Source organism: Mobula birostris, chromosome 1, assembly GCF_030028105.1.
Source record: "Mobula birostris isolate sMobBir1 chromosome 1, sMobBir1.hap1, whole genome shotgun sequence".
In the NCBI taxonomy this organism is placed as follows: domain Eukaryota; kingdom Metazoa; phylum Chordata; class Chondrichthyes; order Myliobatiformes; family Myliobatidae; genus Mobula; species Mobula birostris.
Window position 1 is genome coordinate 199,910,790 of NC_092370.1, and position 26,906 is coordinate 199,937,695.

At 41.0% G+C, this 26,906-nt stretch overlaps 1 protein-coding gene across 5 annotated transcripts in view; it reads left to right on the top strand.

Annotated features, from left to right (window-relative positions):
* Positions 1-26,906, top strand: part of wdhd1 (WD repeat and HMG-box DNA binding protein 1) — an 88,801-nt gene that overhangs the window by 33,887 nt on the left and 28,008 nt on the right. For all 5 annotated transcript variants that reach the window (XM_072268521.1, XM_072268538.1, XM_072268547.1 and 2 more), the window contains 7 exons: positions 578-782; positions 2,892-3,061; positions 6,282-6,466; positions 12,486-12,727; positions 16,112-16,249; positions 16,864-17,020; positions 24,067-24,181. In XM_072268521.1, coding sequence (XP_072124622.1) covers positions 578-782; positions 2,892-3,061; positions 6,282-6,466; positions 12,486-12,727; positions 16,112-16,249; positions 16,864-17,020; positions 24,067-24,181 — 1,212 coding nt within the window. The remainder of the gene's footprint in view (positions 1-577; positions 783-2,891; positions 3,062-6,281; positions 6,467-12,485; positions 12,728-16,111; positions 16,250-16,863; positions 17,021-24,066; positions 24,182-26,906) is intronic.

The window sequence follows — 26,906 nt, forward strand, 5'->3', positions numbered from 1 at the left end:
CAAACAGTTTTAAAAGGTGTCAGTTGCATGTGTTTGTGTTCAAAAAGCAGTGATTTTTGTCACTGATAGTTGGCAAGAAATAAGTAATACAACAATTCAGAATTGTTTTGCTCACTGCGGTTTCAAGCATTCGGGCTTGGAGGTGCCAGAAATGCCCAGGAGTGAAAATGAAACAATTTCACCACTTCAACATATTAGGAACTACAAAGAATTGTTAATTTACAATAATCAAAAGAACGTGGTAATATTCACTGGATGAATTCTTCTGTTGACAACTATTAGGAACTAATACACAGTTTTATAGTACTGTAGTAATATTGGTAGAGTTCTAATTGGCTCTGTATTTCATTTAAATACATAATTTATTACTCAGTTAAACTGTAATTTGTCTTTTTTAAATACCTTTTTAATCATTTCCATGAAATTTTGGCTAATTGGGGCAGCTGCCTAATTGGGTCAAAATGTACTATCCCAATGTGTTCCAATTATCTGGAATCCACGGTACCTTATTAAAGATTCAAATACTTCAGCTCAAATCAGTTACTATACATTAATGGATTGTTTTTTTTTTGCTTAGGGATTGACTTCGCATTCCACTGCTACTACAGTGGGTGATTTATTTGATGAAGAAAGTGGTGACTTGACAACAAAAGAAACCTATCTGTCACAGCCATCACCAATAAGGCATCCATTAGCAGATGATGATGATGAAGATGACGATGTGATGGGCATAGTCAACCGGTCTCGATATCATCGGGCAGTTGAAGATGATAACTCGCATGGTATGAGGAGCAATGATTTTTTTTTTTGTAAAAATATCAATGCATCCATCTTCAGAAGAGACAAAGATGAGTCCTGCCAAAGGGTTTCGGCCGGAAATGTCGACTGTATTTTTTTCCATAGATGCTGGCTGGCCTGCTGAGTTCCTCTAGCATTTTGTGTGTGTTGCATCTATCCTTTTGGCTTTTTTAATTTATTCTCATCATTCATGATAATTTAAACCACAGTGGTGAAGAATAGTAAACTGGAAGTCATTTTTTGATTAAAGAATCAGGAATAGCGATTTAACAGTTCTTTTTAAAGGGGGAAAAAGAAATCCATCTTACTATATCTGTAAAATATATTTTCTGTTTCCTTGCATTTGGAACTACTGATTTTAAATGAGCACAACTTCTTGTGTGGGAATATGTACTTCTGTAACCAGTTTGAAAATTTTTTGAATGTGCTAAGAAACATTATGCAAATGACTTAGCAGTAAGGATATCTTTTGATTGTGAGGTGTGGCAGAATTTAGTCAGACATGGTAGCTTGAAACAGCTGTAGACCCTTAACTAGACAAATGTGGATTACCACGATCTGTAAAATCATGGCCTGGCACTATTCCATTATAATCAAGCCCAACAATTGTATTTGGCTCTAACAAGGAGTATGTAGGAACATGCCAGTGTAATACCAGATATACCAAGAAAACAAGGCGTCAGCCTGATGAAATTGCAGTACAATTAATGCATTCCCATAAGAATAGATTCTTGGCCTGGCAAATCTGGTCATAAATGGTGATAGATAATTAAGCAACTAATGGGAGAAGAATGTTGAGGAACATCCCCATTCTTGGTGATGGAAGTTTGATGTTACACCAAAAGTAACCACCCCTCTACCAAGGTTATGCCAATAGTTACCTACACATGGGGCAGAAGCGTTATTTTTCCCCTTGATACTCATTGATTTCATCATTGGTAACTATTCACTAAGGTAGAAAATTACTCAGGTATATATGTCCACAATTGCAAAACCAATCCAATCTGCTTATATAATCATATGATTGGTGTTCTGTCCAGCACTGACAAAGTCGTGGAAAGTGACACTAATTTGCTATGATAAGGCACTTGCTGTCAATTGACTGGTTTGGGCTTCGCTAGGGTTACAGCTGCAGATCTTATCACAACCTTAGTCCAGATGTGGACCTAAGATTGGCATGCATGAAGTGAGGCAGCATTTTACTGAATTGATACTGGGGAGCCCAGGTCAAATTGAAGTCAACAGGCACGCGGAGGGGGTAAAGCCTGGTTAGAGTCCTACCTCATTCATAGATGTCTTTATTGAAGAGGAATCATCATAGTTACAGGACGTTACTGCAGGTGTTCATAAGGGCACTGTCCTGAGCTCAACATCTTCTGCTGTCTCATCCATAATCCTTTCCCATTATGAGGCCAGAAGTGGGGATATTTGCTGCGGTTTCTATGAAAGCTGCTTCTATTTGAACATCCTCAAATTGAGGCAATCCATACCTACATGCACAAGACCCAGATAATATTCAGACATGCACTGATGTAGTTGCTCCACACAAAAACCAGTTAATGATTATGGAGTTGTGGCTGGTGGAGGTGTGTTGGTTGCATTCCTGAAATAAAAAGTCCATATGAGATTTATTTATTCCTTTTAAAGTGAAGCTGCTTTGTTTGCACAACTGTCAAGAAATGCAGTTGATACTGATTGTTTTTTTGGCACAGATTTCTTGAGACCAAATTTTATTTTGTATTTCAAATTTTTGAGCCATGGTTTGTGAATTCTACAAAGGCAAAATTCTGTTACCTAAATGTCTCTAACCCGGGGGTCGCCTGTACTCAAGAACAGTTTTCCATAGAGGAAATAAGTAGGAGCAATTTCTGTGGTTCAGCTTCTGTCATTTCCCAAGTGTGCCAGAGAATATGTCCTGAGATATTTGATCCATTAACAAAGGAAACTATTTCAATCCTTTATATTTAATGAAAATAAATATAATTATTTGAGACTACAGTTATTATAATCACCAGGTTTTTATTTTGTAATAGTGCAGAGGGTGAAGCATAGGAATGTTTCAATCACACTTTTAAACCATAAATTTCTTTCAGATATTGGATCTCCCATCCACCTAGGTAAAGTGGCTGATGACGATGACGACCATGCTAGTATTGCACAAGCAGCACCAGTTTCTGTTGGATACACTGGACCATTGCCAACACCAAAGCAAAAGCCTTTTCAGCCGTGTTCCACACCCTCTCACCTCTCACATAGGTTCATGGTAAGCACCATTGCTGGTAAACTTTGTTTGTGGGGAGGATCTGGGGGTACACGTCCATGGATCCCTGAAAGTTGCCTCACAGGTGGATAGGGTGGTTAGGAAGGCTTATGGAGTGTTGGCTTTCATGGGTTGAGGGATGGAGTTTGGGAGTCGCAGGGTGGTGATACAGCTCTGTGGGACTCTGGTTGGGCCGCACTTGGAGTGCTGTGTCTGGTTCTGGTCGCTTCGCTGTAGGGGGGATGTAGGGGCATTGGAAGGGGTGCAGAGGATACTTACCAGGATGCAGCCTGGTTTAGAGAGTATGCATTATGATCAGAGATTAAGGGATCTAGGGCTTTACTCTGTGGAGAGAAGGAGGATGAGAAGAGACATGATAGAGGTATACAAGATATTAAGAGGAATAGATAGAGTGGATAGCCAGCGCCTCTTCCCCAGGGCACCACTGCTCAATACAAGAGGACATGGCTTTAAGTTAAGGGGTGGAAAGTTCAAGGGAGATATTAGAGGAAGGTTTTTTACTCAGAGAGTGGTCGGTGCGTGGAATGCACTGCCTGAGTCAGTGGTGGAGGCAGATACACTAGTGAAATTTAAGAGACTACTAGACAGGTATATGGAGGAATTTAAGGTGGTGAGGTTATATGGGAGGCAGGGTTTAAGGGTCGGCACAACATTGTGGGCTGAAGGGCCTGTACTGTGCTGTATTGTCCTATGTTCTATCTTATAGGAAATACAAAATAAACAACCATCCTACGTATACCTGGCCCTTAGGTTGGACTTGTTGCCTTTGGTACATGCTTGCCTTTTCTGGGCAGAATTTTGAATGAGATGATCCTTCACTCTTGACAGTACTATCAACTTTGCCAAGCATGTGCATATCCAGACATAGTAAATAGGAGCAAAAATAGACCACTTAGTCTCTTGAGCATGCTCTTCCATCCAATAAAATCAAGGCTGATCTCATTATAAACTCAATTCTGCATTCCTTATAACCCTGGAATCCTTTCATATTGAAAATCCATTTGTCTCTGTCTTAAAAAAAATTCAAAGATTGCTTCCACTGCCTTGTGAGGTTGAGAGTTCTAAAATCTAACAACTCTCTTAGTTGGAAATCTTGACCTTGCATGTCTTAAATGGAGGATCCCTTACTTTTAAATGGTAATTCCTAGCTCTAGATTCTCCTACCAGTGAAAGCATTCTCATTGCGCAAAAATGTTTACATTTGTTCCTGGACACAGTTTTAAAGTAGATGCTGACTAAAGCCAATAGGTTAGGATGCCACAGTTTTGTGATATTTAGTATACTTTCTTTCAAGAGAATTAAGAACTGATCTGAGGGAATGATCATTTTTTCATATCTATCCTTCGAAGCCAGTTACGTTCCCATTTTGGTCATTATTCGAAGTTCTCCTTTGGACCTATGTCAAATCTTCAAACATGAGGCAATAAACAAGCAGTGGGCAGACCAAGTGCTACTGGATACTGCAATTCAGGGTCTCGGGAATGATGGTTATGAAGGCAGATTAGCGCCTTACATGTGGTTCATTTTTCTTCTGCCTCTGCAGAATGCTGCTTAGTTGTTGTAATACCCAAACTGAACCCACTATTGAGGTCTGCAAAGTCCCAATGCCCCTCGTATTTTTACAGCTAACGCTGGTTCCTTATGTTGGCAGGAAGAATGTATGTATGATCATTGTGTGTAATTATGTTTGTTGTTTACCACTTGGCTGTTCACTGATCTCTAGATCCACTAAAGATGTTCATGTTGTTGACATTTGATGGTTAAGGCAGTGATTTGTGATTCAAATTCATTCAACCGTACTCATGTATACAGCTAAATGAAACGGCATTCCTCTGGGTCTAAGGTGCAAAACACAGTACATAAAGTCGCACACAGCACGTGTAGTTATAGCACATACAGTCACAAAATAATATTAGCTCAAGTCTCTGAATGGCATGCTCTGAAGATTAATGGTGCATGGGATATTGTACTGGAACCACATTTCTGCAAGAACGAAAAGTTCCTCCTCTCGCGCTGGGTCAGTCGCGGATGAAGGCAGTCCAGCTTGTCTTTCGGGGAGCTGCACCAACAAGAGAGTCAGCCTGCGAAGGCCAGCCTGCAACTCAGCACGGATTCCAGCACACCCTGATCCCTCCCAGATTGCCTCTGGCACCTCCTCCCCTAGGTGGCTGTAACAGGTAACATCTCAGCATGGGGACCTTGTTGCGCAACAACGGAGGCCACACAGCTGCCCCACCATCAGTCTCAGCAATGAACCCGATGTAGTATTTTGTATTACCAATGTCCAACAGAGTCTTGCCATCACAAGAAAAATGTTTAAGACAAACATTTGCACCATTTGTTGAACCCGTAAGAGGTTGCTGTGACCAAGCACACTGCCATCTTACCTTATTCTGTAGCTACTATTCAGCATCAGGTTTTGTTTTGACATAAGCAAACCATTCCTTCACTGAATAAGCTTGGTGTACATTGCTTAAATTAGATCATGAAAACTCATTATGGGTCTTATGTGAGTGGGCATTTCATTGCGATTCTGAGGTAATTTGGATTTGTGCTGAATGAGACTGATGGCTTTTCAGGTCACAATTAGATTTCAGTTGTATCACTCCTGAGCTTATAGATGAGGTACAGCTGTAATTTTCTTGGCTTAGTTGATGGAATTTAGCGGTGTGACCATAATGTATTTGTTAAATCGTGTTTGGACACAAAATGACAGGACTGTGCCAGGTATGTTATGTTGATAAAACTCTGTTGATTTGGCCGTTAATGTAGGCAGTAGAGAGCAAGTGGACCAAAAGAATTTTTTGAGTAGCAAGTGTCCCTGACTACCGTTTTTGGGATTTTTTATAAAAAGTAGCTTTTTACTTGCGTAATACAGGATCAGTTCCTTTCAAGTAATGGATATAACAAAGCAGTTTCCAATAAATGAGTGAAAGAGATTTTATATTTGACACTAGTCATGGAACTATAGTCATGCTTCTTTGCTTTGTTAAGATGATGTTGCAATTCATTTAGAACCTCTGTTCTAGTTGAAATGCAATGATGCATGAGTTAAAATCCTGTATTGTGCGTAAAGTTGTGTATGAAATTAATGTGCTCTGAACCAAGGTCACTCTTTTTTAACACTTTTGCTTCAAACACTGTGAATGTTAACTTTTAAGTCACAGTATTTCTTCATTGTAATATGCTTGTTTGTTTTTAGGTGTGGAATTCCATTGGTATTATTCGCTGCTACAGTGATGATCAAGATAATGCTATAGATGTAGAATTCCATGATACCTCTATACACCACGCAATTCATTTGAGTAACTTTCTTAATCATACCATGGCAGATTTATCACATGAAGCGGTGCTGTTGGCCTGTGCAAAATCTGATGAACATCCCAGGTAAAATTGCAGAGGGTGGATGTTTTAATCATCTTTATTGGTCTGTTTTAATTGTTCGTTTGATTTATTTTTAATTTTATTTGGTGATACAGTGCGGAGTAGGACCTTCCAGCCTCAACAATGCCACAACCCCGATTAACCCTAACCTAATCACTGGACGATTTACAATAACTAATTAACCTACCCGGTATGTTTTTGGACTGTGGGAGGAAACCAGAGAAAACCCACACATTCCATGCAAGACTCCTTACAGAATGGCACTGGAATTGAACTCTGAGCTCAAACTCCCTCAACTGTAATAGTGTTGTGCTCACTGATCTGCTACTATGGCACCCAATACTTAATACCATTAAGAGATTTAGGTTGGACTATCATTCTTGAATGTTTACTCAGTGGTTGCAATTCAGAATTCCTCCCTCCTTTGACAATATCAAACGTTCAGTCTGAGGGCCAAATCTCACCAACAATTCTACTTGAACACTTGTGTTAGTAATTTCCATGAGCAACACAAAACTTCAAGACATTTAGGTTTATTTTAAAATTCATTCATAGTTGTGTACATTTCTGGCAAGACTTCCTTATCTTCTATAAATTATCCTGGGAAAAAATTAACTTTGAGTGTGTTTGGTGAAAGTACTGGTAGGGAAGGAGAATAGAAAGTCCCTGATGGTCAAGAAATGTTAATAATCCGCTCCAACTCTGACAGGAGTATGACTTGGCAAGGAATTCAGAAGTGATGATGTTCTTATATGCACACCCCTTTTTCCTTCAAGGGCATAACAACGTACTAACACTGGAAGTAGTGAGCACAATCAATCCTGCCATAATAGTGAGACAAGTGTAAGAGACTGGAGTAAAATGAATAAAGAAACTTGTTCATCACTGAGATGGGGAGTGCAAGGCATTCAATTGTTATTTGCAAAGATGTGAATTTCAAGTTTGAGATGTTGAGAGATCAATAATCAGTAAAGATCAGGAGGAAGGTATTGACATATCAGTGTAAATTTTCAGTTGAAGTTACAGCAGAAGATTGGTTGGCAGTCCTGAGAGCACTAGACCAGTTGGCAGCATGTGATGATTTTCTTTAGTGGCTGTGTGTGTATGTCATTGCTATGACCATTATTTATTCTCTGTCCCTAGCTGAACTTGAGAAGATGGCAATGATCTATGCCTTGAAATGTTTCATTAGGTAAAGTATTACCCACCCCTCACCCCTTCTGCCACTGTTTCAGGATACAGTCCCAATGACAATGAAGAAATGCTCATACATTTCCATTCAGATAATTGAGACTTGGAGGGGAACTTGCAGGTGGTGGTATTGTATTCTTCTCCTTCTAGAATGTAGTGATCATGGATTTGGGAGATGCAGTGAGTGTAGTCATGTTGAGTATTCATTGTTATTTTGTAGATTGCAGAGTGTACAAGCACAGGATGCTAGTGGCTTAAGGAATGAGCCTTTAGGGTCGTGCATCAGGTATCAGTCAAGGAGGCACTCTTGGTTGCACTCTTCCAGGCAAATTTAATCACTCCTGGCATGCCTTTTAGTTGGTGGAAAGGTTGTGGGGTGGCTCATTATTAACATAGCTTGTCCCATTATGTTTCTGGTCAATAGTAAATAATCTAGGGCATGAGGCAATGTTTTTGCCTTTGAGAGCTGGGGGTACAGATTATAGACTTTATTTTGTTAGAGATGTTCTTTGCCTGGCAGTTATGTGTTATTTGCCACTTACCTGTCTGTTGTTTAGATCTTGTTGCATCCAGACACTTTCACTTTCTGAGACGTTGTGAACACAGGTAAATATTGTACAGACATCTTGATTCAGAATACAAGATGAATGTAAGGTTATTGATGAAGCAGCTGAGATAGTTATGCCTCGGACACTATCCTGAACAACTTACGCAATGATCATAGAATTGGACAGCATGGAAACAGGACATTTGGACCAACTCATCCATGCCAATTTGTGTAATCTGTATTAAACCCCATTGCCCTGACTAGCGAAGCCTGGCATGACATGCGCCACTTTCACTATTTTGTCCAACTCTGTTCCCACTTTTAGGGAGTTCTATACTTGCATCCCTCAATCATGCTCTCCAATAACACTCCTCAGGGTGTTAACATTCACTGTGCATATCCCACCCTGGTTTAGCTTCCCATCCCTTTATGTGCCTGATTTACCTTCCATCTATCATTCCTTTGCCCACTTTTCCAATTGATCTTAATCTAAGTGTAACTTTAGGCTATCTTCACTGTCCACTAAAGCATTAAATCTGGTGTCATTTGCCAACTTACTAATCATGCCACTTACATTCCCATACAAATCATTATTCCACATGACAAATAATGGTGGTGGGGTGGAGATGCATCTCCACCAGAGGAGGTGTAAGGCACTCCTTCCCTATGCTAGTCTGCAGGCCACTCTTGGACAAGGTGTTCACCTGCTTAGACCCCCAATCAGGGTTACGTAAAGCCATGCGAGCAGGTGGTGGATGGTCAAATGAGTAGCTGGTGCACATCACATATCCTGGTTATGCAACCACTGACGCCAGGCACACAATCTCCGATGAGCATTGATACTGCACAGAAGAAGGCAATGACAAACCACTTCTGTAGAAAATTTGCCAAGAACAATAATGGTCAAGACCATGATTGCCCATATCATATGACATGCTACATAATGATGATATGACAAACAGCAGGGGATTCAGCAGTGATCCCTGTGGCACTTCATTACCACAACCCTACAATTTAAAAATGACCCTCCACCCTCTATCTCTTGTCACCAAGTCAATTTTGATTCCACTTAGCTAACACATTCTGGATCGCATGTGTTCTAAACTTCACGACTAGCCTACTGTGCGGGACTTTGTCAAAGGCATTATTTGTCTATTGTACCTCTGCCCAAGCTTGTCGTGTACACTGGCTGTTGGATGATAGTTAGGAGCTGGAACTGCAAATAGTTATTCCTCCTTCACTCCAGGACAGCATATTGTCATGCTGGGAATAAAAACATATAATGGAACTTATTCCCCTTGATACGTTGAAGCATCGTTAGCCAAACATGGCGAGTTATTGGCTCAAAGGTCCCACAAACACAAGTGAATCATTGCCCAGTATATACCAGGAAAGCTCTTTTGCTCACTTAAAAGAAGAAATTTCTCGTTGCTGTCAACATAATGTAAATTTCTGATGATGCCCCAGGGTATTTGGTGGTGAGGAGCTGTCAAGGTTTTCTGAACTATTGGGTTTTATTCCTATTAATATCCCTAATACACTTTTAATGTACTTTTTGATGTTGCACACCAAAAGTTTTCTAATGAAGCAGGTGGATTTAAAGGGAGTATGGGGAAATGGGTCCCCAGTGAGTGGAAATATGCAAATGAGCCAGATGCCAACCCATCAGGATTTCTGAACAATGGGATTGCCAATTATTGGAATTTTACTGCACGTTGTTTGAAATCTATAGTTGGCCCAGATCCCACTGCAAGCTTTGAAGTCTTCCTCACTGTCCATGACACCCCCAATCTTGGTGTCATCTGCAAATTTGCTGATCCAGTTTACTGCTTTATCAACCATGCCATTGACAGAGATGACAAACAATAGACCCAGCACTGATCTCTGCAGCACCTCACTAGTCACAGGCCTCAGTCACCAGTCAGAGAGCCAACCATCTACTACCACTCTCTGGCTTCTCCCGCAAAGCCAGTGTCTAATCCAGTTTACTGCCTAATCTTGAATGCCAAATAACTGAACCTTCCTGACCATCCTTCCATGTGGGACCTCGTCAAAGGCCTTGAAAAGCCCATGTAGACACCATCCACTGCCTTGCCTTCACCAACTTTTCTGGTAACTTCCTCAAAATACCCTATAAGATTAGTTAGATATGATCTACCTTGCACAAAGCCATGTTGACTATCCTTAATCCGTCCCTCTCTATCCAAATAAATGCAGTCCCTTACAATACCTTCCAATAACTTACTACTAATGATGTCAGGTTCACTGGCCTGCAATTTCTCGGCTTATTCTTCGAGCCTATCTTAAACAATAAAATAATATTGGTTATCCTCCAGTCCTCTGGTAGCTCACCAGTGACTAAGGATATTTTAAATATCTCTGCTATGGCCCCCTGCAATTTCTGCACTAGCCTCCTACAGGATAAGACCATAAGACATAGGAGTGGAATTGGGCCATTCAGTCATGGCCGATTCTTTTTACCCCTCCTCAGCCCCACTCCCTGGTCTTCTCCCTAAACCTATGATGCCATGACCAATCAAGAACCTATCAATCTCCTCCTTAAATACACCCAACAACGACCTGGCCTCCACAGGTGCCTGTGGTAACAAATTCCACAAATTTACCACCTGGCTGATGAAATTTCTTTGCATCTCTTTTTTAAATGGATGCCCCTCTAGTCCTAGATTCCCTAGCCATTGGAAACATTCTTTCCACATCCACTATCGCTATTATTACAGTCTTATGTTTCTTGCAGCAGTCTGTGATCTCCACAAATTTCCTTATCTAAATCATGCAAACTGTTATGTGGTCTATAATATAATCGCATTAACGTGGTTATCCCTTCCTTATTTCCATCCATATAGCCTCTCCAGTCCTTTTTCCCCTCCCCCTTTAGTCCCTTCTACTCTATCATGTCGAAGACAACAAAACCCTGGAACACTGAGCTGCCAGTTCTGCCCGTCCTGCAACCCAGTCTCACTAATGGCTACAATGTCATACTTCCATGAGCTGATCCAAGCCCTAACCTCATCTGCCTTTCCTACAATACTCTTTGCTTTGAAATGTGCACTACTCAGAACATCAGTCCAACCATACTTTCGTTTCCTGACGTTGCATATAGGTTTAACAGCACCTTCCCCCATAACCACTCCACTATCTGCTCCCTGCTCAGGTTCCCCGCCCCCCCCCCGAGCAAAAGTATCCAAGCAGTATACCTGTTGTTGATTGGAATGGCCACAGGGGTACTCTGCACTGGCTGCCTATCCCCTTTCCACCTCCTGACAGTCAGCCAGCTATCTCTGTCCTGCACTTTGGGTGTAATGACCTCCTTGTATGTCCTGTCAATCATGCCTCAGTCTCCAGAATGATCCGTGGTTCATCCAGCTCTGGCTCTAATACCGTTTCATTATCTGTAAGAAGCTGTAGCTAGAAGCACTTCTTGTAAGTGTAGTCGTCAGGGACACATAATTTTCTCCAAGCCTCCCTACATCCAGTAAGAGGATCATTTCACTACCCTGCCTGGCTTCTCCACTGTTCCAACTGTGTAGTAAGAAAGGAAAATTAAACAAAAAAAATCTACCTACTGCCTCTACCTCTCTTTGGCAAAGCCTGAGCTTCCCACCCTAACACTGGCTCACTCACACAATGGCCACTCTCACAATAGCCCCTCCACTTAAACCTAACTTCTTTTTATTGGGCCTTGCTGTGCCTAATTATGCATAATCTAACGTCTCCTCGGGAACTGTGGGGCACAGAATGTGCAGATCTGCACTTCTATCTTAAATTAATTTCTTAAATTGTTCAGCACATTCAGTTTGCTTATTTCTCCTTGAAGGTCCAATATAAAATGCTGGATTAGTGGTCCCATACCACCAAGCTTAGGAACAGTTATTATCCTTCTATTATCAGGCTCCTGAAACAGTGTGGACTTCTTCACTTACCACAACACAGAACTGATCATTGAACACACCCAATGGACCTACTTTCAAGGACTCAACAACTCGTGTTCTCAGTATTATTTATTTGTTATTATTTGTTTCTTTTTGTATTTGCACAATTTGTCTTCTCTTGCACATTGGTTACTTGTCAGTTTTTGTGTGTAGTTTTTCATTGATTCCATTGTGTTTCTTTGATCTATTGTGAATGCCTGTAAAAGATGAATCTTATCTGGTATTTGGTGACATATACATACTTTGAAAATAAATGTACTTTGAACTTTAAACTTTGTAAAGGAAATTATTATGTATATTAAGACGTTCTGCTTTCTGTTTGTCTACCAATTAGCACACTGCAGTGTATCCACTTCAACTCCAGGGACAGAAATAAAGAATGGATGGTTGATCTGGCAGACAATGAAAACATTGAAGCTATCTGTCTTGGTCAAGGTTGGGCTGCTGTTTCAACAAGTGCTCTAATTGTTCGTATATTCAGCATTGGTGGTATCCAAAAGGAACTCTTCAGTCTACCAGGGCCTGTGGTCTCCATGTCAGGACACGGGGAACAGCTAATGATCTCTTATCATCAAGGTAATGAACTGAACTTGAGAATCTATGTTGCACCTTTATCATTGATTGTTGAGGTTATTACAGAGGATAAATTATCTTTAAATTTTGACATTTCAGTTTGAGATTAAGCAGCAAGCCCGCTAAGACTTGTGTAGCAAAATTCTGAATAAATATTCACGTGCCTTGGCAGAATGGTGTGAGACCATGAGACTTGGGAGCAGAATGTGTGGCATTTTTCTTTCTCTGGGGCATTAGCCGAATCAGAAGAGTTTGTATGAGAATTAATCGTTTCTTGTTTACCACTCTTGATACCTGTTTGTTCCAGATTTACCTAAATTACTGAATTTAACGTTTTAATCTACTGTTTGTGGGACTGTAGTTCATGTTTGATTATCATTAGTGCAAACTTCTAAAATAACAATGCAGAAATATAACCGCAGTACTGCCTTGCTAAATCATGTACGTCTTTGGTAAAGAGTAACCAGTTCATACCAGTTAATCTGGAGACATCCAAACTGTTGGAGCTGTCAAATTAATAAATGAATCCTGGGGTTATCGAATCAGTAAGAGGGTTGGTGGAAGTATGTTTGTGAGCAGCTGTGTTTAGGTGGAATGTAGAAGAATCTGGGAGAGTATTATTACTGGAATGAAATGAAGAAAGTATGATTGAGGAGGTAGGCAAGAGGATCTTGCAGGGATGGTTGGGAATATTTTGGAGGGAATTTGTAAGAGGAGTACCTGGTGAGGGGTGACTGGAGTATTGTGCATGGTGGTGTGGGAGGGCCACAGATCTCAGTAAATAACTGAGGTTTGTTTAGCAAGATGTTGAATGTCAGGACAGAGAGTACTTGGTAGGCAAGGAAATGAGGGAGCTGAGGGAAGACATTGACAAATGGGAGAATGTGTGAGTAGTAATGGGAGAATGATGTGGTAGGGTATGCGTGCCTTGGATCTCTTTGCCTTTCCCACAGCAGCCCAGACAGAAATCCATCTGTTCACTTCTGCCTGAGGGGTGGTGGACACAGGTATTCTCACACATTTAACATGAATCTAGACAGACAATTGAACTACCAAGGCAAGGAAGGCCACAGACCAAGTGCAGCTGAATGTGTGCAGTATAGGTCTTCATTTGATGGTTGGCATAGGCACAATAGGCCAAAATGACTGCTTCTCTGTTGTATGACTTCGTCTGTCTCCTCGTTATGCCCTTTAAATCTTGTCATTTTGATTTCACTTTCGAACACCTCCTTATCTGGCTGTTCCCATTTTTTGATTACAGCTCTGCAAAGAGGATGGATATTTTCTAACAGTAAATTTACTGTATAATTGGAAGTTATTTTTGATCTAACAAGAGAGTTGAAATTTGGTTCATTCTGCCTGGAAATATAGACTGCCACCTAGTGGGATCTTAAGTACTTGCATTTTTAGTCACGTCATTGTTTTAGTAGACTAGGAATTTATTTATTTATTTAATTTAGAATTACAGTGTGGAACAGGCCCTTCCAGCCCCGCGAGCCGTGCTGCCCAGCAATTAATTTTAATGCCAGCCTAATCATGGGACAATTTACAATGACCAATTAACCTACTAGCTGATACATTTTTGGACTGAAACATAGAAAGCCTACACAACAGTACAGGCCCTTCAGCCCACAAAGCTATGCCGAACAAGTTCTTACCTTAGAATTTACCTAGGGTTACCCATAGCCCTCTATTTTTCTAAGCTCTTAAAAGACCCTGTCGTTTCCGCCTCTACCACCGTTGCTGGCAGTCCATTCCCCACATTCACCACTCTCTGCATAAAACACTTACCCCTGACATCTCCTCTGTACCTACTTGCAAGCACCTTAAAACTGTGCGCTCTCGTGTTAGACATTTCAGCCCTGGGGAAAAAGCCTCTGACTATCCACACGATCAATAACTCTCATCATCTTATACACCTCTATCGGGTCACCTCTCATCCTCCGTCTCTCCAAGGAGAAAAGGCAGAGTTCACTCAACCTGTTCTCATAAGGAATGCCCTCCAAACCAGGTAACATCCTTGTAAATCTCCGCTGCACCCTTTCTATGGTTTCCACATCCTTCCTGTAGTGAGATGACCAGAACTGAGAACAGTACTCCAAGTGGGTATTATATAACTGTGGGAGTAAACTGGAGCACAGAAGAAGTACGTGCATACCCAGGAAACAATGTACAAGCCTACCTTATGAGGATGCTGGAATTGAACTCTGAACTCTAACTGTAATAGCATTGCATTAACCGCAATGCCACCATGACAAAATACATTATATCAGTAATAAAATATTCTTTGCCCTTTTCCAGAAGTATATTGGTAACAATGCTGGAAGGCATCTATCCAAGCATCAGTCGACAAAGGATTTTTTTTTTTAAAGTGTCTTAGGCTAACATTGTTCATTAAACTTTTATATCCTTCTATGTTGCTTTTCTTTGAAAGCATAAGGAAAAAAAATTATTTAGATCTGCCCAACATTATATTGAGATTTTGATATGAAGATATTTGTTTTATATTTAGTATTTTTAACTTGCTCTCAGATTATGGTTGATCCTGATTCAGCTGAATATAGTATTCTTCCTTTGCTGATTTATGGAAGTGGGGTAGACTGTGCTAATGGTATCTATTAGAACTGCTCTTTGTACTTGCTGAAGATGTTGATTAAGAAATCTCACACATCTGGGTGATTAAGTATTTCTGCCTTAGTGCATGATATGATCCTGGGGAAGAGAAAAGATTTTCTCTAGGCTGCTTAATTTTTGCTGTTTAGTGTATTTTTACTGTTTAGGCCTTGCACTTAACTGTAAGTGAGCATTTCTGCTGAAGGCTGATTCAATTTTTCTAAACTTGCTGTACCTTATGGGAAAGCTGTTCATTTTCAATAAGCCGCAGGATTGAATTATTTAATTCAGGTGCTGAAGTGGAAGAAATTATTCAAGAGGTTTTGAACCGTTTGAGACGTGTAATGTTTATTGCTGGCGTGCTATGTTGGCACTGGAATATGTGTTAGATATTGACACAAATAATGTTAATAAAAATGAAACTGTATGTTCTAATATGCACATGATAAATAAATTGGGATCTTGAATCTTGATCTTTTTATCATGAACATATTTCATAGTTATGAACTTAATAGGGTAAAAACTGAAAACACTACAAACATTTAGCATGCAGAATGCATTTCTGTAGGATGCTCGGCAGAATGTGTTTATGGTAACTCCTCTCCACTTTAGAGATTTCTATGTATGTGATCCATGCTAAGGTAGAATTAACACAAGAACAGTTTCACCATTCCCTTAAGGACATAGTGGATAACTTAGTTTCTTTGTTCTTTTAGTTATTTCCCTTTATTAAAATAATTTGTTATATTATTGAAAAATTATTTTTCTCTTCAGGCACCGGATTTGATGGAGATCAGTGTCTTGGGGTCCAACTTATGGAACTAGGAAAAAGAAGGTCACAGGTTCTCCATGGTGTTCCCCTTCCTTTAAGTAGAAAGTCATATCTGACGTGGCAGGGCTTTTCTGCTGAAGGTAATCTTAGTATGTCCTTAACATGACACTTGCTGCAGGATAAAATACGTAGGCAAAATAGAATTACAAATAATCAACATGACAGTTTCTTTACCTTTAATATTGCACTGCAATGACAGAAAAAGAAACAGAACAGAGAGTTCTGCAGTTTAATCCAGAGGGAAATCTTTCTGAGTGAGGTTCTGTGCTAATAGGTTATTCATGTTGTGGATCACCCTGGTAATATTTTAATAATAATATCACTGATTATTCTTCTAATTTATATTATTTATGTTGGGTTATTAAATCAAAAGTGCAAAGTTTTGCTTTGATTTTTCATTGGTTACTGGTGCTTTTTCACTTTGGCCTCCATGTTGGAACCTTGTTTTACCACTTTGAGAATTATTGGTTAATCAAAAATGTTTTGCAAGTGTAGTACTAAAGATATTTTTGCAAAAATGCTAGACTAGAACTTAAAAGCATTAAATGTATATTCTTCTTTTGAAGATCTTAATTCATTGTCTTTATATTGCAGTAATTGTTATGTTTTGAAATAGTTATGGCATATGATCAACTAAATAATTATCATATTCAGTACAGTAACTGTTGTAACTTGTAACGTTACTTCACTACAGGAACTCCAGCATTTGCAGATTCGGATGGGATAGTACGAATGTTGAACAGATCTCTAGGGATGACCTGGATTCCTATCTCTAACACTAGGGACCATTGCAAGAGCAAGTCTGATCATTACTGGGTGATCGGTATCCATGAAAACCCTCAACAACTCAGGTGAAAGAATTATAACCATTAGCACATGTATTATGTGGGTTCGACTGTTTACTCTTTTCTTTAGATGCTGCCTGACCTGCTGATCCTCCCGCATTTTCTGTGTGTTGCTTTGGATTTCCAGCATCTGCAGATTTTCTTGTGTTCATGTTTTGCTACAAATGTTTCAAATTGTCCAAATTGTAACTACAGTAAGCAAATATTTTGAATTATGTTGCAAATTTGGGAAGTCTTAATTCTACCACAAAATATCTTCAAAAAAAGTAATGTTATAGAAGTAAGGTCAGATTGTCCACAATTTGTAACTTTGATCTTTAAAGTTTTTGGACATACTTGTATATATTAAGATGTATTTTTAAGACACGTTTTTCATTAGAAATGAAATAGTGAATTCCAGTTGTTTGGGTCATTGGTTAATTGGGGCAGCCATTTATTTGGAACATTATGCCACTCAATTGAGGCAGGAGACTGTTGCTGAACAGTTTCTAACTAGTGTCAGTCGCATGCACTTGTGTGACTTAGGCAATACACCAAGCTTAGAGTGATCAGTTTTTAAGTAGCATCAATTGCGTGTATTTGTGTTCAAGAAGCAGTGATATTTATCATTGATGTTGAGAAGTAAGCAGTAAGACATTTCAGAACTGTTTTGCTAGCTGCAGTTTCAAGCATTGAGGTTTGGAGATGCCAGAAATGAAGAATTTGTAGGTATCGACCATCATCTTGAATGCTACAATGAAAATGAAGATTTGGAATGGAATCATCTAAGACATTGTATGAAGGCAGACCATTATCTGCACTTGGTGTCTGCACTGATTTTGTTCATTTAAAGTCAATCATAGGAATGTGACAGATGAATTCCTCCGTCGATAACTATCAAGAACTAATACACGGTTTTATAGTACTATAGAGGTATTGGTAATGTTCTAGTTTGTTCTGTATTTCATTTAAGCACAGAAATTTTGACTCAGTAAAGTGGTAGCTTGTTTTTTTAATATACCTTTTAACTATTTTCATGAAACTTTGGCTATTTGGAGCAGCTGCTTATTTGTACAGGTCCTGATGTGTCTCACTTAACCAAAATCGACTGTAATGAGTAACCATCATCTCATATCCTGTACATAGGTAAAGCAGTGCAGATTGGGGGGCTGTTTTGTGGAGCGCTACTGCTCTGTCCATTGCAAAAGGCAGGATCTCCCAATGGCCGCCTATTTCAATTCAGCTTCCCATTCCCATTCTGACATGTCTGTCCATGACCATCTCTACTGCCATAGAAACATAGAAAACCTACAGCACAATGTCGGCCCTTCAGCCCACAATACTGTGCCAAACGTATACTTACTTTGAAATTACCTAAGGCTACCCATAGCCCTCTATTTTTCTAAGCTCCATGTACCTAGCCAGGAGTCTCTTAAGGATGTACCTATCCAGGAGATACCTATCCACCTCCACCACCATCGCCAGCAGCCTATTCCATGCAGTCGCCACTCTCTGTGTAAGAAAACTTACCCCTGACATCTCTGTACCTGCTTCCAAGCACCTTAAAACTGTGCCCTCTCGTGTCAGCCATTTCAGTCCTGGGAAAAAGCCTCTTACTATCAACACGATCAATGCCTTTCATCATCTTATTTTGCCACGATGAGGCCAAATTCAGGTTGGAGGAGCAACACCTCGGATTCTGTCTAGTACGGTCCAACCTGATGACATGAACATCAATTTCTCTAATTTCCAGTAATTTCTCCCCCTCCCTCCTTCTTCTTCCCTTTTCATTCTGGTTATCCTCTCATGTGTTCGCGTCTCACCTGCTCATCACCTCCCTCTGGTTCCTCTCCTTCCATTTCTTGCATGGTTCACTGTCTTCTCATATTAGATTCTTTCTTTAGCCCTTTACCTCATCCACCTAATCCCTCCCAGCTTTTTACTTCATCCCCCTCTCCCACCCACCCACCTTCCTCCTCACCTGGTCTCACCTACCACCTGCTAGCTTGTACTCTTTCCCCTCCCCCATCGCCGCCTTCTGGCTTCTGCCCTCTTCCTTTCCAGCCCTAATGAAGAGTTTCAGCTCAAAACATCGACTGTTTATTCCCATCCATAAATGCTGCCTGATTTGCTGAATTTCTCCAGCAGTTTGTGTGAGTAAACAGTACCTTACAGGCATTTTATGCTAATGTAGGACTTGGGAAAATACTTATTCCAATGAATACCTAACGAGTTGCAGCTACAGAGATTCTCTATTTTGACCACCGATGTGTGTGCAGACCACGGGATGCGCTGTAGCAATTCACTAAAATACTTTCAAAAGCCACTCTATCATTTAAAAGAGCAAGGAGATAAGATACATAGGAACACTGCCAGCTGGATTTTCCTGCTCAGTTCACAGCTCAGACTGATTTGCAAATATGCCACTCTTCCTTTATTGTTACAGAATCAAACTCGGGGAAATCCTTTCCCAATGGATGAATAAAGCATAGGCTGCAGCAGTTCAAGAATTGGTTCAACATTGCCTTCTCTTTAATAACTTCAGATGAATTTAAAAAAATACTGGTCTGGTTAATGTTGTTTGTATCCCAGAAATAAGTTTAAGTTGTCTTGATTCTAAGTAAAATAGGCAGTATATTAAACACCATTTATTTTTAAAAAAAAACTCCCTTCATTGCAATGTATGTTACCCTGAAATACAAACTGTTCAAAATGGTTTTGCCTGCAATAACAAATATGAATGCTTACATACAGTGTATTTAGGTTATTATCAGAAAATGAAAATTATTTTAGCCAAGTTGTGTATACTTTGTGGGCCCAAAATTATTATTGATATTGATGAATGGTTTTTTGTGAAGGAGATCTAAATTGCAACTCAGTTTCAAGTTCAACATGTCCCAGTTGATTCTTACCAATTTTCATCGACGTACCTGAGAAAGCATTCCGTCTGGATGCATGACAGCTTTGTACGGCAACAGCTCTGCACGAATTTGTAAGAAATTGCAGAAGCTGCATCTCAGCACATCTCAGGAAGCAGCCTCCCCTCTATGGACTCTGTGTAGATTTCGGACTGCTTCGGTAAAGTAACATAAAAGACCTCACCCACCCCAGGCATTCTCTATTCTCTCATCTCCAACTGGGCAGCAAATACAAAAGCCTGAAAGCACATTCCACAGGTTCATGGACAGCTTTTATCCCAGTGTCATCAGAATCAGACTCTTGAATGATAACATGGATTCTTGACCTCGCAGTCCACCTTGTTATGATTTTGGACTTTTAGTGTTTACTGCACTGTGCGCTTTCGGTGTCTTTTACACTTCATTCTGCATTGTTATTGTTTTATCCATTGTAGCTCAATGTAGTGTAATGATTTGATCTGTATAAACTGTATGCAAGACAAGCTTTTCACTGTATCTTGGTACACATGACAATAATGAACCAATACCAATATTTGACTTTAAATAGATACTTCTTAAACATTTTCCTTCAAACAAAAGTAGGTTGTGTCTAACCAGTCTTGTAGAGCTTTTCAAGGAGATTACCAGAAAAATCGGTGAAGGAAAGGTTGTGGGCATTGTCTTCATGGACTATAGCAAGGCCTTTGACAAAGCTTCGGACGGGCAGCTCGTTCAGAAGGCTCGGTTGCTTGGTGTTCAGGATGAAGTAGTAAATTAGATTCAACATTGCCTTAGTAGGGTAAGCCTACTACTACTACTATGTCGACTCAAGCCTAGGGGGCTGACGTCGGGCACAATAACGGACTCTCCACTTCTCCCTCTCCCTCATCAGTGTGTTCAGTTCTTCTACATTAGCCGCGCTGCTGTCTTCTAGGAGTGTGTTGACCATAGTCTTGGGAGGGCGCCCAGGGTTCATTCCCCCGTGCTTGGGCTCCCATATGATGACTGGGCTGGCAGCTAGCTCGGGGTGGCGTAGACAGTGCCCGCTAGTTGCTGTCTTCTCGCCTCGATTTTAGTGGTGAGCATCGGTAGATTGTTATAGAGCTCGACGTTCATCATGTGCTGTTGCCAACTCACGTCAAGAGCCATCCGGAGCATTCGTGTATAGCAACCATCTAGAGACTTTCACATAGTCTTGGTGAGTGTCCACGTCTCGCATCTGTACGTGAGAATGGACTTTATGACTGCTATGAAAATCCTCTTTTTAAGCCCTCTGGTCAGGTTTGACTTCCAGATTTCCTTCAGGGTTCATAGCCCTCCACGCCAGCACCTTCCGTATCTTTATGTCCATCTCCGAACTCATCATTCTTGACCCGAGGTACTTGTATTCAAAGACTTTCTTAATGGTATCATTCTCTACGGTCTTGAGAGTACCTGCATCACAGTTAAATGCCATGTACGCTGTCTTTTTAGCATTTAGGTGAAGTCCAACTTTATTGCACTCAATTTCCATTTTTGTCATGAGCTGCTGTGCTTCCTCCATCTGGTCAGAGAGGAGGACTATGTCGTCTGCAAAATCGAGATCTGTGAGTGTAACTGGTCTGACCCTTTTGGTTCGCCCTGGTTTTATAGTAAAACCAAGCTTCTCATGATCTTTGGTAGCTTGACGCAAAGCGTAATCAAGGACGATAAGCCACAGGGTCGTAATAGATGGTTGCCTCTCTGGAGGCCTGTGACTGGTGGTGTGCTGCAGAAATCAATTTATCCTCTATATTAGTGTTTCAGATGATAACGTAGCACCCTGGATCAGCAATTTTGTGGATGACACCAAGACGGGGGGCATGGTGAACAATTTTTCCAGATGGACTGAAAAATAGATAAAATTTAATGCACTTTGGTAGGACAAGCTAGTCTGCACAGTGAACGGTAGGGTACTGAGGAATGCAGTCAAACAAGGGGTATACAGATCCATAATTCCTTGAAAGTGATGTCACAGCTAGATAGAGTCATAAATATAGCTTTTTTGCACATTGGCCTTTATAAATCAGGATATAGGAGTTCAGATGTTATGTTGAAGTTGTATAAGATATTGGTGAGGCCAAGTTGGTTGTATTGGGTGCAGTTCTGGTCACCTACCTACAGGAAAGAGCACAAAGAAAATTTGCAAGGATGTTGCTGAGATTTAAGCAGCTGAGCTATCAAAAGGTTGAATAGGCTAGGACATTTTTGCCTGGATCATAGGAAAATTATGGGAGATTTTATAGAGGTGTACCACAATTATGAGGGGTATAGATAGGGTAAATGCAAGTAGACTTGTTCCACTAAGATAGGTTGAGATTAGAACTAAAGGTTGTATGTTAAGGGTAAAGGGTGAAAGGTGAAATCTTTAAGGGAAACCTAAAGGCAAACTTCACTCAGAGGGTGGTGTGAGTGTTGAACAAGCTGCCAGTGGAAGTGATGGATGCAAGTTTGATTACAAGATCTAAGATAAGTTTGGATAAGTACGTGGATGAGAGGGGTATGAAGGGGCATGGTCCTCGTGCGGGGCGATAGGACTAGGCAGAATAACAGTTCGGCACGGATTAGATAGGCCAAAAGGCCTGTTTATGTGCTGTAGTAATTAATTACTCTAAAAGTACTATTTGTTTTGAAAAATAGTCAAGTATGAGTGCCATGGTAGCGGAGCAGTTGTTGTTTCAGCTCAGAGTTCAATTCCAGCGTCTTCTTCAAGAAAGTTTGTTTGTACTTCCCGTGGACGTGTGGGTTTCCTCCGGGTGCTCCGGTTTCCTCCCACAGTCAAAGGCATACGGGTTATTAGGCTAGGGTAAAATAGGTGGATGGCTGGGCGGTGTAGCTCGTTTGGCTGGAAGAGTCTTTTCCATGCTGTGCTTCTTAAAACCAATTCCAGTGAGTCTACAATAATCTGTGAGGATATTGACTTCTAGTTTGCACTGTCCTATTTCTGCCAGAGGGTGAGATGGTGTCTTAACTTCCTAGTGGAATCCAGTGGTTGGGATGATGAATTTCTCAGTGGCAGTGTCTTTTTTTTTTACTGATGAGCATGTTTCAAGTAAGGCAACCTGAACAACGCAGTTTTAAAAAAGTTCAGATTACCAGGAAGATTTATATAGCAATTGTAATAGCCTCACCCAGGGGCGGTACACTTGGCAGCATAACCAAGTTCTCAGACAGCTGGCATCAATCTTGAAACAGAGGCGAATCACCACAAATGCTCTCCCACAAACATCGGCAGGAAATGTCCACATTACACGATTTGTACCAGCAGGCCAACCTCCAGAGCACCATATAACATCAAAAGATGTAAGCATTCTGCAGGTTGCTCAGGATTGGAAAATGGACGTGGGCTTGAGAAAAAAAGCTCGTGTTTCTCCCAGACATTGTGGATACAGCACACCGGCAAGACATGGTCCTGTGGTCTACAACAGCCAAGCTGGCATATGTTGTGGAATTGACAGTACCATGGGAAGATGGTGTCAAAGAAGCTTATGAGAAGAAAAAGGCCAAGTACTCTGAACTGGCAACTGAAGCTGCCCAGAATGGCTGGAAGACCGAGATTTTCCCTGTAGAAGTGGGATGCAGGGGATTCGTTTCTACATCTACCACCAGTCTATTGAAGAAGATGGGGGTGAGGGGTCTCTCCCTCCAACAAGCAATCAAGTCCTTGTCAAATGCAGCAGAAGAAAGCAGCAATTGGATTTGGATTAAAAGGAAAGACAACAACTGGGCTGCAAGATGAAGACAGGAGGGTATGGAACTGAAGGGGGTGTATCTGGGACACCAGGTAGCACAGTTGAGCCCTCTGGAGACGTCGTGGGCTTATCAATGAAACGTCAAAGAAGGAGAGTGCCTACCTGATGACCCCGATGACGTACCTACCCTCCCTTCTTGTCACCACTTCAAGCCCACTGCCAACATCAAGGGTGCCAACTTACCACAGGGATTGAAACATCAAGTCCTAGCAGCTCTACTGATCTACTATAGCATTCACCCACCCATATAACACCCACCTACTTCTCCCTTTACCTGGTTTTACCTAACACCTGCATTACTAATACTTGCATTATATAGCAAGCAAATGGCATTTGTAATTTAAAACTAATAATTATGATTAAATATAATCACATTCTTGGAACTAAAACATATCATTATCAACAGATGCATTCCATGCAAAGGAGCAAAGTTTCCACCAACACTTCCTCGTCCCACTGTAACAGTCCTACCACTGAAACTTCCCTATTGTCAGACTACTTCAGAAAAAGGACAAATGGAGGTATGTTCTTTTATATTGGTCCTATGTCCTAAATTCATTTTTTTTAAACATAACATAAGTTTTACTTGAGTACTTAATGTTCGCAAAATTTAGTTTGTTCTTTATTGCAACTTAAGATAAATCAAAAGAAAGGCAAATTAACTCACTATAAATTGCATAAGAAATCATAAAGGATGCCACCAGTGTATTTTCAAACTGAATTTCAATGTGGTTGCTTTCTCTTTTGGATTGATTCAAATGTGGTTATTATAAGCCGGTGAGTTTACTGTCAGTTGTAGGGATGTTAATGGAAAATTAACATTCTGAGTGATAGGATTAATTTATACTTGGAAACTCAGGGATTGATGAGGAATAATCAGCACAGCCTTGTTTGTCGGAGATTTTGTATGACAAATGAAGAAGTAACAAAATCTACCGATGAGGGCAGTGCGGTTGATGTAGCCTACATGGACTTCAGCAAAGTTTTTGAACAAGATCCCATGTGGAAGACCTGTCCAGAATGCTTCTCTGGGATCCAAGCGGAGCTGCCAAATTGGATACAAAATTGGCTTAGTTATAGAAAGAGAATGGATCCCAGGGCAGTGGTGTGTTCCTTGTACAATGTGGGAAGTCTAGGAGACCTCCAGTGTCCCTGATGACTACACCTGTGAGAAGTGCATCTGACTGCAGCTACTTACAGACTGTGTTAGGGAACTGGAGATGAAACTGGATGATAGGAGCTACAGAGGCAGTTACGTCTAAGTTGCAGGCGGCAGGTAGCTGGGTGACTGTCAGGAGAAGGGAAAATGCAGATAGTGCAGTGTCACCCCTGTGGCACTACCAAGTAAACCACTTTGGATATAGTGGGGTGGGGGGAGTGGGAGGGGTGACCTACCGGGGGAAAGACACAGCGACCAGGTCTCTGGCACTGTGTCTATCTCTGTGGATCAGAAGGGAATGGGGGATCAGAGGAGAGCTGTGGTGATAGGAGATTCAATAGACAGGTGGACATGAAAGGGACTCCCTGATGATATGTTGCCTCCCAGGTACCAAGTTAGGCCATATTAGATCAAGTCCACAGCACTCCTAAGGGGAGGATGAGCAGCCAGAACTCATGGTGCATGTTGGTACAACTTACATAGTTAGGAAAATGGGTGAGATCCTAAAGAGCAAATACAGGGAGTAGGTAGGAAGCTAGAAACCAGGACCTCAAGGGCAGTAATCTCTAGATTGCTGCCTGTGCCACATACCAGTGAGGGTAAGAATAAGATGATATGGCAGATGTGTGGTTGAAGAATTGGTGTGGAGGGGGAAGGGTTGCAGATTTGTGGATCAATGGGACATCTTCTGGGAAAGGTATGACCTGTACACAATGGTCAGGTTATACCTGAGCTCAAGGGAAACCATTGTCCTTGCAGGCAGGTTTGCTAGAGCTGTTGGGGTTGGTGTAAACTAGGTTGATGGGGGTTGAACCAGAGTGACAGGTCAGATAAGGGAGCTGTTGGTTTAAAGGGAGATATAATGTGTAGAGCGATTGTGAGGAACATTAGGCAGTGGATAGAGCATACCTGCAGTAAGTTGGATGGGTTGAAATGTATCTGTTAATGCAAGAAGTATCAGGAACAAGGTTGAATGCATAGCATGGATGAGTACATTGAACCACGACTTTGTAGCCATTACAGAGACTTTGCTGCCACAAGGACAGAAATGGCTGCTGGATGTTCCCGGGGTTTAGATGTTTTAAAAGGGACAGGGAGGGAGGTGAAGGAGTTGGGGAAAGTGGTATTGCTGATCAGGGATAGTATCACAGCTGCAGAAAGGGAGGATGTCATGGAGGGATCAGTTACTGAGTCAGTGTGGGTGGAAATCAGAAACATGAAGAGAGGTATCACACTATCGGGAGTATTCTATAGACCCCACCCCACTCCAATAACAACAGAAACACTGAGGAGCAGGTCAGTAGGCAGATTTCACAAAACATGAAGGGAGGTATCACACTATTGGGAATATTCTATAGACCCCCTGTCCCCAATAGCAACAGAGGCACTGAGGAGCAGATCTTTGTATGATAAATTGTGGCTGGAATCTTATTTTTAATGTACAACTGAATAGTTTTATATACATTCGATTTGGAGCTACTTTAACTCCTCATCTTCTTAAAGTTGAATGGAAAAATAACAGGGTGTCATAGGTGACTTCAACTTCCCTAAGAGTGATTGGAACCTCTAGTGCAGAAAGTTCAGATGAGATGGCATATCATAAGTGTGTCCAGGAAGGATTCCTGACACTATGCTTAGACAGCCTAACTAAAGGAGAGGCCATATTGGATCTGCTACTAGTTAATGAATCTGGTCAGGTGTCAGGTATCTTGATGGCTGAGCATTTCAGAGACAGTGACCACAACTCCCTGACCTTAACCACAGTCTTGAAGAGAGATAGGAGCAGATGGTATTGGAAGGGTCTGCACTGTTCCATGTTCTAACAAAGGCATTTAAAGGAAAAGTACATGATTTAAAGTGAATAAAAGATTAAAGAGAGATTTTTTTTCACTTGTGACCTCGGACACAATGTCTGAAGAGATGGTAGGCATTGATCGTGTGGATAGTCAGAGGCTTTTCCCCAGGGCTGAAATGGCTAGCATGAGAGGGCATAGTTTTAAGGTGCTTGGAAGTAGGAACAGAGGAGGCGTCAGGGGTAAGTTTTTTTACGCAGAGACTGGTAAGTGTGTGGAATGGGCTGCCGGCGG